General features: G+C 42.3%; 1 protein-coding gene across 2 annotated transcripts in view; it reads left to right on the forward strand.

Annotated features, from left to right (window-relative positions):
* The window catches only part of APOO (apolipoprotein O), a 61,184-nt gene that overhangs the window by 26,294 nt on the left and 19,154 nt on the right, over window positions 1-15,736 (forward strand). For both annotated transcript variants that reach the window (XM_047716261.1, XM_047716262.1), the window contains exons 2-6: window positions 1,642-1,749; window positions 3,066-3,185; window positions 5,640-5,694; window positions 8,852-8,947; window positions 15,609-15,700. In XM_047716261.1, coding sequence (XP_047572217.1) covers window positions 1,642-1,749; window positions 3,066-3,185; window positions 5,640-5,694; window positions 8,852-8,947; window positions 15,609-15,700 — 471 coding nt within the window. The remainder of the gene's footprint in view (window positions 1-1,641; window positions 1,750-3,065; window positions 3,186-5,639; window positions 5,695-8,851; window positions 8,948-15,608; window positions 15,701-15,736) is intronic.

Below are 15,736 nucleotides of genomic sequence, written 5' to 3' on the forward strand. Positions count from 1 at the left end.
AAAGAAAAATGCAGTATAACTCCCTGCTGAGGCAGCTGTACAGCAAGACAAAGCAAGGATAGGACATTCCAGGCAGAGGAAGCAGCATATGTAAACCCAGGAAGCTGGGCAACAGCAGGGGAGAAATCTAGGGATTTGGTGTGTTGTGGGGAAGGCAGACGCCAGGTGAAAGAAGGTGGTTGTGGTCGTGGTTGTGGTCGCATCATAATGGGCCTTGCTTGCCTGGCAGAAAAGTCCGCATAAAAGATAATAAATAAGGAAGGATCTCAAACTAAGGCTAGAAGATAATTAATTTGCAGTACAGAAAGGTCATTCTTTTGCATTGTGGTGGTTCGAGTCATCAGAGGGCCAGGTGAGCTGTTAGAATGCTGCTGGAAATAATCTAAGAAAGAAAAGAGGGCTCAAGGGAAGATTGTACAGCAGGAGATAAAGTGGGGAGAGTGAACGGAGGTTACTGAACAGTTAGAGTTAACAGGACTTGCTGACTGCTAGGCCGGGGTGGTGTGAACATGACCTCAGAGTTTCTGTCCGGGTTGCCTGGTTGGGTGGTGGCACCATGCCTGCAAGGAAGTAGAGGAAGAAGGGACCGGTCTGGGGTAAAGATGCTAGCTGGTCACATGCTGTGTAAGGTAAGGGATTACGATAGAAAATAAAGCCTTCTGGGGGCACCTGGGTGGCTCAGTGGGTTAAACCTCTGCCTTCGGCTCAGGTCATGATCCCAGGGTCCTGGGATCGAGCCCCACATCAGGCTCTCTGCTCAGCAGGGAGCCTCCTTCCCCCTTCCCCTCTGCCTGCCTCTTTGCCTACTTGTGATCTCTTTCTCTCTCTGTGTCAAATAAATAAATAAATAAATAATCTTTAAAAAAAAAAAAAAGAAAAGAAAGCCTTCTGACTTGATTCTGTAGCACACACCCACCCATCAGGTGAAGTGTGGACTTGGAGGCACAAGACAAGATCGCGATGAGTTGATTTTGGACATGGCTTGCAAAAAAGTACAAATGTCCAGGAGTAATTGGATAAGTGAGTTGGGAGCTCAGGAGGGAGCTCTGGGCTGGGACTGCATTCGCATTGCAGCCCTGGGTGTGAGTGACCCAGTGAGGGAGGGCAAGGCATGAAAAGATACTGACTTGGGGAACTTAATTTGGAGGAGACCAGCTCTGAATGGGAATGGAAAGAGAAAGCTTGTGAAAATTTGGTTATTAGAATTACAGAAATAATCTTCACTCTCTTCAGTGAATCACTAGTTGAGATCATTGAAACCTCTTCCACTGTTGGTGGAGGGGTGTTTGTATGTGTGAGAGAGATAGAGACTGTTACAGTTTTAAAATCATTCCATAACATTTCTCTGTTATTTTTAAAAGCATGCACACATGTCTGTGTACGTATCTTTTACTTCACTTGACAGGCTAAGTAGAAAAACTTAGGAACTACTGTCTTGGAAATTAAGGTGAAGGTGACCTGAAATTTTAAGTCCATGAGTACACGTTTCTTCAAGTTTCCATAAAATTTCAGGAACACATCTGTTTCTCATAAAGCGCAGTAAGCCTTCTAGGGCAGAAGTCGCTGAAGTTATAAATGTGCTCACATTAGGCATGTTCGGTTTATTGCATCGAAGGCTTTAAGATTGCTTCTGTGTTTCAGGTAATTCAGAGGGCTGTGGGGCCGGCCAGCCTGAGTCTGCTCACCTTCAAAGTCTATGCGTCACCTAAAAAGGACTCACCTCACAAAGCTTCTGTGAAGGTTAATGAGGTAACATGCCGTTCATGTTGTGATATATTTTGAACATCTGCTTTAGTTACTATACGAAGTCTACAAATTGTACATCAGGAGATAGGACAGTTTAGAAGACACTTCCAAGTAGAAAGTGGATTCCCCTACAGTTTTTCTTCATGGGAAGCTACTAAAGGGTAGCTTTTTCAACAAACTTTAATGAATGATAGTTAGCTAAGGGCATAATTAAGGAATATTTCCTAGATTTTTTTTTTGTGGGGAATCTGCTTGTCACTTCTAAGTGACCCGCCTCATCCAAGACTGCTTTCTTTTTCAGTGTTTTTTTTTTTTTTTTGAAGATTTTATTTATTTAACAGAGTGAGCACAAACCCGGGGAGTGGCAGGCAGAGGGAGAGGGAGAAGCAGGCTCCTGGCTGAGCAGGGAGCCCAATGCAGGGCTCTGTCCCAGGACCCTGGGATCATGACTTGAGCCAAAGGCAGACACTTAACCAACTGAGCCACCCAGGCGCCCCTCTAAGACTGCTTTTAAGCCAGGAAAACATTTGCATTTTTCCCTCTCTAAGAAATTAAAGATCTGGGTTCATTCTTCTTGGGCACATTAGAGGCTCATAAGTAGATGCTTAATAAATACTAAATAAATAAAAGAAGAAATCTTCTTGCCATTGTTTACATTCTTTTTTTTTTTTTTATATACTTCCCACCGATTATTTTGGATATTTGCTATCTGTTGATTTTAGAGTAAAATAGTGTAAAGATCTGCCTTCAGTCATGAACCAGGTTACTTGAATGGTGTTTTCAAAAAGCTAATTAATTTATCTTTTGCCCTTTATACTCTTCTCAGGCCTTGGGACTGTGGTGTTTTTTGAGGGTGAAGAAGGCAGCCAGTAATGACTATGAACAGTTTTTCCTCTGGGTGGGGAACAAACTTGCTCTCCTGCTTGGATTAGCACCAGACTGATCATTCGAACTCAGTTTTTTTTCTTTTTACATCTCCTCCCCACTTTAGAGTAATAGAATCCCTTTTCCATACTGTATCTAAGGTGAAATACCAAATGCCAGGATAGAAAATGGATAAGGGGGTGGTGCTGCTTTGTCTGCTACCACTGGAGTGGGAGGAGGAGAGGACACTTGATAGTCCTGTCTTCTTGGCCTTGTTCTTACTGATAAATCAGGTTCAAAGATCCTCTGGAGTAAGTTTCGGGGGGATGAAACCCTTAGAGTCACAGCAGTTCATGAATTATTAGAGAGTGATGCTCAACAGTTTGATGATTGATTACATTATCTCGTGACTGTTTGTGCTTTTTGATTTCTTTTTGTTTTTTTCATGTATGCAGCTTTCACTCTACTCGGTTCCCGAGGGTCAGTCTAAATATGTGGAAGAGCCAAGGACCCCACTTGAGGAAAGCATTTCACATCTCCGACATTATTGCGAGCCGTATACAAGTTGGTGTCAGGTACAGCTGTTCTGAAAGTGGAGTGACCCATTTCTGTTTGGAGTCCAGAGTGAAAAGTCTCTATTGGCTGCATGTTTTCAGAAAAAGGCACAACAGAGGTCTCCAACTTCAGAGGGCCTGACTTAACGGTGTTCATCAGTGCCATCTCTGAGGGGAGCCGAGAGCCCTAGCTTCCTGGTGGTGGCTTTTGCCATCGCTGCAGGGAGAATGGCCCTCCTGCCAGGCTGCGTGTGGCACCTTGACTGGAGAGTGGACTGGTCACTATCTTGTTGGTCGCAGCTAGGAAGCCATCATTGTCTCTCACAGGAGGATATGGGGCTGGAACTCTAGTAGAAGGAAGAGGATATAATGTAAGCATTTATATAAAAATTGGGAAGTTTTTCTCCCCCTCCAGAAAGTGTACACACCAGAGCCATTGTAACAGGAATGGCTACAGAACATTCTGAATGCTCTAATAGGTGACCAAAGACTACATACACAGATGGGCTTCTCTCCCCGCTCAGGTTTTAGATCAGGCTCTTGTGATTATGTTCATGGAAGCATTTCTGCAATTTTTAACATCTGAAATAGAAGATTACAATCTACAGAATGCTCTTGTGGGCTTTGATGCATCAAGTGTTTGCCATACTTGGTCTGGACTTTGAAAATTGATGGCAGATTAGTACAAAGTATGTAGATGTGTGTGACATGGTCTAGCTCTACTTTGCTTGAGATTTACAGACAGAATTTTCATCCAGAGCTTGTCTTAATGTTTTCATTTCCACTCTCTCTGCCAGTGCTGAACTTCTTTTTATCAATTTAGAAGAAAACAGTAAGCATAGACTCTGTCAGCAATATAAATTAGGCCAATATACATAAGTATTGTAACCATATTATTGAGTTATGAATATCTAAAGACTTACATAATGTGTTGTAAAAAGCTTAGACTTTATTCTCTTGTTCTAGAAGATTTTTTAAGCCATCTGCTGGTTAAGATAAGGTCCACAAATTTGTGCAAATATTTTTCTATCATGTAGGCATTGACTGAGGTTATTTTGTGTGCTTTTTTTTTTTTGGTTATAAAAGTACTTTGTCTCTTAACCTTTCAACCTCAGATTGCCTTTTGTTTTTTACTTTTTCATCTGTGCATGATGCTCAGTGTAGCAAAATACCTCTCTAAATGACAGAATAATTATCAACATGTTTATTTGTACTACTTCTAAATAAAAAAGCCATTTTGTGATTACAATGGCTTTATTTTTCTTCAGGATGATGCCTTCTTCAATAGAAATATTTCTAATACCTGGCTCCTTTTTCAAGCCAGTGATTTCTAGCCCCTTCCTTTAAGAACTAATTTAATTTTTCTGTATAGTGAGAAGATTATGCTAACAAAAAAAATAGGTCATCACTGTAGCCATTTATCTGTAGTTTTTCTTTTTTTTATGGGCATAAAATACCAATAATGAATTTTAATGAAGCAGTATTCAGTTTTTAAATTTTTTTTTTATGTCCTCCCCTAAATTCAGTGTTTATTGTTTAAGGGCATTTAATAGTATTAGGATAACTTGTTCTGACTTGGACCAAATTAAACAAAACAAATCCTTTTCCAAGTGGCAACTGGTTCTGATACCTTCTGATGTCCATATGTCTCTTTTTCTAACTTTATTTTAGACTTCTTTTTTTAAAGATTTTATTTATTTATGTGAGAGATAGCGAGAGCGAGCGCATGATTGGAAGGGGGCAGAGGGAGAGGGAGAAGCAGGCTTCCCACTGAGCAGGGATCCCCACACAGGATTTGATCCTGGGATCATGACCTGAGCTGAAGGCTGATGCTTAACTGACCGAGCCACCCAGGTGCCCCGTTGTAGACTTCTTGAGGTGGAATACGTTCTAGCTAGTCCATTGTTTTCTTTAGGTTATATGATGTTCATGTACAAAGCCATTTTATTGTTGTTGTTGTTGTTAAGAGAATGTTAGTACTTCATTTGTTCCAGGATTAGGCTAAGTGTCTCTCAAAACTTGGATATAGACTCCTTTGTCCCATTCAAGGTGGTCATTCCTGCTTCAGAAGGGCAGTTTTTAGATACAGACTCTAAAATCATGACATATCAGGAAATAGACTTAATATGAAAGAGATTGCATCTCACGGGGAGAGGATTGCCACTTCAGTTATCAAGGAGATTGATTTTTGTCCATTCTCTTGAATTTAACAGAAGAATAAAAAGCCTGAGTTGTTGAAATTGCTCTGCTTGTAATGTTTGCTTCCTGTGACAATAATACTGTTCTGCTGAGCAATTTGCAGTGAAGGGGAAATTACACAAGAGAAAAAGAACACAGAAAAACCCAGATAGACAATATATCCCTTTGTCCAAAAAGTGTTAATAACATGATAATTTATACGGTAAAGACAAATATATTTATTGTTACTTTCTAATCAGCATATCCTTCTCATTCATTTTCTTTTCACCTTTTTAGGAAATGTACTCCCAAACTAAGCCCAAGATGCAGAGCTTGGTTCAGTGGGGGTTAGGTAAGTTGATCTTTAATTGAGCATAATCAGTTTCTTCATTAACATGGGATTCTTCAACCAGGATACCATGGATGGGATCCAGGAGATCTGGGAATTCCTTGAAATTGAATGCAGAATATTAGAACTATGTGGATTTTTCTGGAAAGAAGATCTCTTGTTTTCTTTTCTTTTCTTTTTTTTTTTTTTTAAAGATTTATTTATTTATTTGACAGAGAGAGAAATCACAAGTAGGCAGAAGTAGGCAGAGAGGCAGGCAGAGAGGGAGAAGCAGGCTCCCTGCTGGGCAGAGAGCCTGATGTGGGGCTCGATCCCAGGACCCTGGGATCATGACCTGAGCCGAAGGCAGAGGCTTAACCCACTGAGCCACCCAGGCGCCCCAGATCTCTTGTTTTCATCAGATTTCAGAGGTCTAGTGTCCCTCAACATTTGGGAAGTCTGTTCAAGATCATTGGGATTGCTGGGCTAACAAGTTCAGATACACTGGATGTTTTTTCTGAAATCTAATTCCAGGCGCAGTGTCCCTGACAGACACTAACCCCCACTAACTCATCAGTAGGTTTTTGGAATCAGGATAGCTTATCTGTATTGGCTGTTAATACACGTTACAGAAATTTAGAGGCTGGAAGAAACTGGGCTGGTGTGCCTAGGAAAGGCCTTACTGCATGGAGTAGTGTTCTTAGATTTTTCTCATTGGGTTTTTATTGTCCTTGATTGTTTTCCATATCCACTTATCCCATACACTCGTAAACTGGGTTCACAGTCTATATTCTGACTCATCTCCTTCAGACACTGGTGAATTAATGGACATTAAGCATGTTTCATTCCCTTTGCTGGGCATCTCAGCAAAGAAAAACTCCTGTTTTTACAAGCGTTTGCTTCCATGACTGAATAAAACAAACACGAATATAGTTTATTTCCTTCCAAAGATCATCAGGTGTTGATGGGATGATACAGGATATTAACACCCATGAATAATATGTATGTTAATAAGTAACATCTTCATTGTATTAATTTCATCAGCACTTACTTAGTTTTTATTACATGTCAGGAACTAGTCTGAGTGCTTTAAAATATTAATTTATGTATAATCCTCATAACCCTGATAGATAGGTGCTTTTATTACCTTCATGTTTTAATCTGAGGAAACTCAAGAACTTCAGATCTCTTGTCATGAAGGGCTTTGCATTGTTACCTATCACTTCCTGTCGATTCACAGCAATAGGCATTATTAGCAACCTAAGTCTTGTTTGTCTTCTCTTGGACTGGTTACTGCAAAAGCTCTTAAGAAACATTCCATTATGAGTTGCGCTGTTGTCTGCCAAGGCGGTCCATCCATTTCCCGGCAGTCCTAGCCAGGACACGGTACCAGAAGCCGGGCTGGGGCTTCACTGCAGCCTTTTAGCGTATCTTCTTTCCCGTTTGTCTGTGATTTACCCACTTCAGCTCAGCTCACCAAGGCCATCTGGTTGACCGCCTATCAAGTGTTCTGTGTGCACGTCTTGAATTAAAAACACTGCGCCGGTAGGCAAAAATAAAGGGAAGTAGAAAATTGCTTCAGATGACCCAGACAAAGAGTTGGAAAGTGAAAACTAAGTTAAAGGCAGAATAAGTCAAAGGCCAGCCAGGAATTCTCGCAAACACCACAAGCCCTATAGTAGTGTTTAAAATGATCAACACATTTCCCAAACAGTCAGGAAAAGGAAAACTGGCCTGTGTCTGCTCTTTTCTGGGGGAGAGAATTACCGGGCATTCTAGTCAGTTCGGTTCTGCAGACATTTGTGAAGTCACCCTCATGGCAGGCATAGATAATCACGGCTGATTCAGACAACGGTCACGACCACTGAGGGGTATGTAATACATTTTCAACAGTAGCACAAATCCAGAGAAAGTCACAGGCCACTTTTGAAGGTACAGAGGAAGGAAATGAGTTTAATAGGGTTTGCAGGGCGGGGAAGAGTCAGGGGAAGGATGTCTGAGTTGAATCTTAGAGTAGAGACAGCCACACCAAGACATGGGGGTGGAACTTAGGCATCATTCCACACGGAGGGCATAGCATGATCAGGGCTTGGAGGAGTGACTCGGTGTTTCCTGAGCCGGAAACTGGAAGCACTTAGGGAGTGCTGAAGATGGGGTTGAGACAGACATGAAGGGTTTTGAAGTTACAGCCTCTCTGAAACCCATTTTTTAATTCATTTGGTATCTGTCAGCACCAAGCAGTGCTTTCAGTAAACAGCTGTTGGATGAACATTGACTGTTTCCGCTGAGGGAAAATAACATAGAAGTCCAACCAGTGAACCATTCAGGAGCATATGTTTTCCTTGAGGAGGCATACAATACACCCGTGAGTAATTACAAACAGCGTGCTCTATAGGATTGCATACCAAATGATGGTACAGAGAATAAATATGATGGGACTTTAGAGGAGAGAGAGGCGTGGGCTGAGCAGTCTAGGAAAGGTTTTTCCGAGAGGGTTAGGAATGCAGGTGGCTCTTACTTGGTGGGATTGGCTCAGTGGATGGGAGAGGAGTCATCATTCCGATGAGGTCATAAGGCATGCTCAGGCAGGGCACCTAAGCTCACGTGCTGCATTTCATTGTGTTTATCTGTCACCAGTGACTATTTCCCTCATATACGTGCACTAAAAGTTTCCTATGTTGTCCAGATTGATTCTCTTCTCGACTTCAAATAATGAATTCAGATGGCAAAGGATACGTTTTTCCCCAAGCCTTATGTATTTGGTTCCTGAGTTTCATAGAGCAAGCAGCAGAGCTTCAGGATAGCGGCAGATCTCTCCAAATCTATTCCGTCTCTGTGTCTGGAAGACAAGGAATCCCCATATTGGTATTTCTCCCCCTGTGCATAGTTAACTCAGATCTGTTGCATTCAGGAATATGAAGGTGGTCTAACATGACTTTCCTGTCAGTAGGTCATCAAACCAGAAGTGTTTGAAAATTGGCTACTTGCTATGTGAATAATAAAGCATACTTATCTATCACATAAAAAGAATGTGTTAAAGCATATTAGCATAAAGCAAAGAACACACTATTTGAGAAGTGTTTGATACTATAAGTATATACTAGTTATGTGTAAGATTTTTTTGGGTTTGTTTCCTAATGGGCAATTTATAGAACGGTTTCCTGGTCTGATTCTATTGTAGGCAGCTATGAATATCTCCAAAATGCACCTCCTGGATTTTTTCCAAGACTTGGTGTTATCGGTTTTGCTGGCATTGTTGGACTTCTTTTGGCTAGAGGTAGGTGCACTTTTATGGGGTTTTTAAAACCGCTCATAAGGAAGAGATAAGATAGATAGATACTCGGTTCTTTCTTTTTATTTGCCAGTTGTCAGAATAATGAGTTGGTTCCTAAAATATGGCTTTCTTAATATATAATTGATATGGTTGTTTTCTCCAGTGTGTTTGATTTTAGACATACATAGAAATTATAAAAATATGAAATGGAAGAAATTCTATACCCCTGGTTGAAAGGATAATATAGTTATATCCTTTATAGGCACATTTACTTGATCAAATTTCCATCTTTCTTTGTTACAGAAAGAGTGAATTTTTGTTAACCACAAGTCTGTTACACCTGAGACTCTGTTTCTATTGCTTTTCACTATTGAAATCAGGCTATTAATCACAATAAATAGAACAGTGATTTTGTAGGGATTTTATGAATTTCTTGATGTGTCTGTCATAGCTTCAGTTTCCAGTGATGATACAAAAAATTTTAAAACACTTAAAAGCTAATAAATGTCACCTGAAATGTGTTATTACACTATACTGCTGGATTCCAAACATTCATAGGAAATAAAGGATGACAAGGTACTTCACTATAATGAGATCAATTTGTTATAAACTACTGAGGTTTCACTGATTATAAAATTCAGACTTTACAAAAATTCCTAAAATGGAGAGTTTATGAACCCTGCAATCAGACCCTCGTAAAAGATTAACTATAGTGACTCCTTCGGTACCCATTCCTCCAATTTTAAAAAGCTTTTCTGTACATGCCTTATCTGTTATTTTAGTCTGGAGGCAGGTGGCACTGGTGCCCCTCCCTCAGCCTGTGGAACAAACTCCTATCATAGTTTCTGTGCCCTCCTCCCATCCTGTGCAGAATATATAAGAATTAAAGTTAGAGTTCATTATTACTAACCAGCTGTGAAAGAGTTGAACCAACTACCCGCCCCCACCGCCACGAACATTTTCCCCCTCCTTTCTGTAAAGCTGTCCAAAAAAGCATTCCTGTCTTACTTAGATAGCGTTTGAAATTTATAAAGATCTCAGGACCAGGGTGTTGGAATCTTGGCTACTGCTAGGGAGCCAGGAATGTGGAATCAAGTGAGATTAGCTCTCCCCCGCCCCCGCCGCCTCCATGGTGAGAGCATGGCCCTAAAGCACGATTCCTGTGCTGTGTGTGTGTGTGTGTGTCGCTGTGCTGTCTGGTGTTTGTCCCCCTGCACGTCCACTGGGTGACCATCCTAAGGAGAACTGGGGACTGTGCTCTCCCGGGCAAAACAGCAGCAGAAGGACACACACTCCTGCGGGTTCTAGTCCTTCATTTTTGCTTGCTGGTTTATCTTGTCCTCTTTCCTTTTCCTTTTCCCAGGAGGGCTCAGTAGCATTAAAATAATGTAAAACCCTAATTCTTTTTCAAGAAAGTACACATTGGGGGCACCTGGTTGGCTCAGTTGGTTAAGCCTCCAACTCTTGGTTTCGCCTCAAGTCCTGGTCTCCTGGGTTGTGAGATCAAGGCCCGCGTCAGGCTCCATGCTCAGTGGGAGTCTGTTTGGATATTCCCTCCCTCTGCCCTTCCCCTCCTTGCTCTCACGCGCTTTCTCTGCCTCTGAAATAAATATATAAATCTTAAAAAAAAACTACACATGTGCACACACACATTCGTGCACAAATATTCAATAACGGGTCTTTTCCTTGGGGCTGGGGTAGAAAGGCGTGCAGTGAACAATGTCAGGTGATCACTGAATAAGATGGGTGGGATGGCGAGCATGTTTATTGGGGGTCTGCAGTGCTTTGCACCCCCCTCCAGGCACAGAGTTTCTTTTCTTTTCTTTTTTTTGGTTTAACGTCTACAAATTTTTATTTTTTAATAAAAATTGTATGTTTTTAAGGTGTATGACATAATGTTTTGATATACATATATGTATACATATGCATAGTGAAATGAATACTCTGGTCAAGCTATTTAACATGCCTTCTATCACAATTACCTCTTTTTTTTTTTTTTTTTTTTTTTTTTTTTTTTTAGATGAAAGCACCAATAATCTCTCTTAGTAAGTCTCCAGGACTCAATATTGTTAGCCATGGCCATCATGCCCCACATTACTCTCTAGACTTACTCATTCTGCATAATGGCGACTTTGTACCCTGTGACCAGCATCTCTCCATCTCCACCCCACCTCTTCCGGTAGCCACACTTCTACTGTCTGCTTCTATGCGTTTGACTCTTTTATATTCCAGATTGTCAGTGAGATTGTGCGGGTTTTGTTTGGCTTATTTCACATAGTATAATGTCCTCTGCGTTCATCCATGTTTTACAGGTGTCAGGGTCTTCTTTTTCAAAGCCGAATAATATTCCATTTATATCAGTATCACAATTTCTTTACTTCCTCATCCCTTGACGCTTAGGTTGTTTCCGTGTCTTGGCTCTTGTGACTAATGCTGTTTGAGATACTGGCTTCATTTCCTTTGGGTATATACCCAGAAGAGGGATTGCTGGGTCATAAGATAGAGTTTCTTGAGCATAAATGCTAAGGTAGTGCTCCTCATTTGATGAGAATGGCCGTGACTGGTGGTGACAAGAGGCACCTCTCTAGGAGGTGAGTGGGTGATCATTCCGAGGAAGTGGACTCAGTCAGGTCACTCAAGGGTGGCAGGTAGTCGTTGCCCACTATCGTTGGCTTCTGGTGGCTCCTCCCCACTTCCTTCTGAAGTTTTGGAGCCCCTAGCTTATTGTGTGAACCATTAGGAGCTGGAGGCCCAAGAGCTGCTGCTTACCAGTTTTTTGCGAATGACCCAGAAATGGCTGGTTTTGGGGTGTGCTGTCCTTTACTTAGTCCTCACCTGTATGAGTTCCAAGTGTATAGGTGGGACCCCAGGGATAAAAACAGTGTGTTCTAGAGTAATTGTATCCTTTCAATCAAGGCAGTAAGACAAGAAGAGAAACATGAATTTATTACGAGTCTACATGATAACATTTGTTTTGTCTCCTATGGCCCTAGTTCCGTCTTTGGAGGTATGTCTGTTCAGAGTTTAAAACCAGTAAACAGCACTTAGGTTATTCTGTGTGTTACTAACATACATTGCCCTAGCATCTAACTATGGCCCGTGTGAAGAGCCCGGCGCCTCTTGGCAGACACTCTCTAGGTCCAAGTTCATTCCTAGAGGTGTCTCCTGTTTCACCCTCTGTTGGTTTTCTGAACCTTATTCTCAGGCTTCTCTGGTTCTCCGGGCTGCTCCCTCTCCTGCCATTCCCCTTTGCCCAGGGCTCTACGTGTACCTGCGGCACAAGGGCGTAAGAGCAGCTGTCTTCAGGAATCTTAAACAGACCAGCTTCAGTCAGTCGGCGCTGGCAAAATCCAAAGTCAGAGAGGTGAGTGGTGTTGAAACACGGAAGGAATTTATTTCAGTGAGGCCGACACCCAGAGGACAGTGGACTGGCGCCTCAGAGACTATCTCCCAAGTGCCGAAAATGCTTCCAGGATCATGTAAGGGCAATGTGGGGCAAAGGTAAGTGCAGGTGGTCAGTGGAGGTCAAATCCATCGTTGTCTTGGAGTCAGTCACGTGGGGTTCCTACTGGCTCAGGCAGTCCTTACTAATTGAGGGAGGGGGTAGGTTTGGTTCCCACCAGGGGACGTTTTGCACACAGGGTCTTTTGCCCGAGTTAAAAGAGAAGCTGGAAAGAGAGATTGCAGCATCTAGAAAGTGCAGACTGAGGGGTGCCTACTGGCTCAGTCGTTAGAGCAGGCAACTCTTAATCTCACGGTTGTAGTTCAAGCCGCATGTTGGGTGTAGAGATTACTTAAAAATAAAATCTTAAAAATTTTTCAGAAAGTGCAGACTGAGATCAAAATGGAGGTAGTTGAAGTCCTCTTTCATATACCCCCTTGCGGTCTGGACTAAGACTCAGCTCTGTGGTGGTCTTGGGACATGGCTCCATTGCTCTCCTGGGTCTGACCCCCTTTTTGGGGGTTCCATGTCCTCTTTTCCTTGGTTTGCTCTGCCATGTTCTTGAACTACATGCGCGAGTCACTTTCAAAAAAGCCCATGTTGGAAGGAAGCTTTACAAATCCTTTCAAATCTGGAAATTACTTTCTACCCTCATATTAGGTGAGAATTTGGTTGGGTATAGAATCCGTTTTCCATCAAAATTTTGAAGGCCATGTCTTCTAGCATCTGGCATCACAGGTGTGAGTGTCAGCAGCCAGCCTGGATGCCCGTTCCTTCTGAAGTGGTTCATTTTTTCCCCCGGAAGCTTTGAGGATCTTCTCTTAATCTTCAGTGTTCTTTTTTTTTTTTTTAAGGATTTTACTTATTTATTTGAAAGACAGAGATCACAAGTAGGCAGAGAGGCAAGCAGAGGGAGAGGAAGGGAAGCAGGCTCCCCGCTGAGCAGAGTGGGGCTGGATCCCAGGACCCTGGGATCATGACCTGAGCTGAAGGCAGAGGCTTTAACCCACTGAGCCACCCAGGTGCCCCAATCTTCAGTGTTTTGAACTTCCAGGGTGGTGTGACTGCCTGTAGATGTCTCATTCCTCGTTGGGCATTTTGGTGGCTTGCAACCTTAAGCTCTAGGGATGTAATCTGGTTTGTATTTCTTTGAAAATTTACTCTCGGGGCACCTGGGTGGCTCCATCGTTAAGCATCTGCCTTAGGCTCAGGTCACGAACCCAGGGTCCTGGGATCGAGCCCCGCATCGGGCTCCCTGCACAGTGGGAAGCCTGCTTCTCCCTCTCCCACTCCTCCTGCTTATGTTCCTGCTCTTGCTGTCTCTCTCTTTCTGTCAAATAAATAAAATCTTTAATAAAAAAAAAGAAAATTTACTCTCATTCTTTTTCCTTTCTGAATTAGCAATGAAGCTGTTTAAGTGACCCTGTATGTTTCTTATTTTCTTGTTCATTTTATTCCTTTTGATTTGATTGTTTTTACTTTTGTCATTTCCAAGTAGCTCTTTCTTGTTCTTTGATTATCTCCTTTTCATGGAACCTTTTTTTCTTTTAATGTAGTAGCTGATTAAGTTGATTCAACTATACTTAATAAAAGGTGTATTTTTGTTTTTAAGTTTTTTTTGTTGCCTAAAGGGTCATTTTTTTCCTTTCTTGCTTGTCTCGATCTCGCCTTTTATGCTGCAGGCCTTCCTCAAATGACTAGTGATTATTGGTTATACAGTCAAGTATAAGAGCAAGGCGATTGAAATGCTAATAAGAATTTTTTGTGCATAGATGGGGCTTACTGGCCAATAGGTTCTACCTCAGGGTGAGCTGAAAGGGAATTGACTTTATACGGAGGGTGCCTATACCTGGGGCCATTTCGGGGAAGACTCTGCTCTTGGGTACAACACTCAAAGGCACACACACACTGGCTATCTTGGTTCTCCGCAGAAAATTTATGGCATTTCTTTAGAGATACTTCTTTTTTTTTTTTTTTAAAGTAGGCTCTGTACCCAGCATGGAGCCTAATGTAGGACTTACACTCACCCTGAGATCAAGACCTGAGCTGAGCTCAAGAGTCAGATGCTTAACTGACTGAGCCACCCGAGCCCCCCTCTTTAGAGGTACTTCTCCCCCTTTGTAAAAGTTTGGCTGGACAGACTGCCTGGCCACAGACAGTTTTGCACCAAGATGGCACGGAGGAAGGAGAGAATCATCCCTAGGCTCTGCACAGGACTTGCATTTGTGTCCGTCCGTAGTCCCCACATCTCCCCGCCTCCCTCCCTCTTGATCCTTGGCTGCCCTCGCCATCCACAGTACCTGCTGTCTCTGGGCTGCCGAGGACCTGCTGCTCCCTCCTCGGGACTTCATAGCTGTGTGTCCTCTTGCCTCTGTCCACTCTCTGTTTTCTGTAAGTTGGATGACACTTCTTATCTCCCAATGGCCCCTCCACCCATTTCCTCTTCACTGCGGGTTTATGACCTGTATTTTATTCTTTTACCGTTATTTTCATGGAGTATTAGAAAGGAGAGGAGAGCAAGGCTTGTGTTGAGTCCTTAAATAGGAAACCAGTTTACTATAAAAAAACATAAACCTTGGAGACCAAAGTGCCATGTGCTTCTTTTCACAAGAGCGAGGAGGAGGCGGCGGTGGCGGTGGCGGCGCCGCTGCTCCCCCCATGTGCTTCTTTTCAGAACTTCTTTATTTTTGCTCCCTTAGAAGTGGTGGTTCTCTTGCAGACATTGTGCTGATGAAAGAAACCAGTCACAAAAGACCACATACTGTATAACTGCATTTATATATGCACTATATAACTGCATTTATATATTTGTATATATGTGGAGTGTCCAGAGTAGGCATCTCTGTAGACACAGAAAGTAGATTAGTGGTTCTCTAGGGATTGGGGTCATGGGGGAATAGGTGGGGTGACTGCTAATAGATACGGCGTTTCTTTTGGGGGGTGATGAAAATATTCTAGAATTGATTGTAATGAGGTTTGCATACCTCTGTGAATACATCAGAATGCATGTACACTGTAAATGGGTGACTTGTGTGAATTATCTCTTGCCAAAGCTATGGGGATGTGATGGTTCTTTTTGGTGTGTATGACATTATTAGGCACATTCTCTGCTAATCTAGGATCAAAGAAAAGAAGTCTTATTCAGTGTTAGGTGTCCAGGGCAAACAGAGATGGTAAGGGTCATGAATCATCTCTTGACATCTGCAAGCTTTTATTCTATAGGCTCAAAAATAAAGAAGCTGGTATATCCGCCTGGATTCATGGGACTTGCTGCCTCTCTTTATTACCCACAACAAGCCATCGTATTTGTCCAGGTGAGTTAGACGCAGTAAGCTGGGGTGTCCCTTCTT

The sequence above is a fragment of the Lutra lutra genome, chromosome X (assembly GCF_902655055.1).
Source record: "Lutra lutra chromosome X, mLutLut1.2, whole genome shotgun sequence".
In the NCBI taxonomy this organism is placed as follows: Eukaryota; Metazoa; Chordata; class Mammalia; order Carnivora; family Mustelidae; genus Lutra; species Lutra lutra.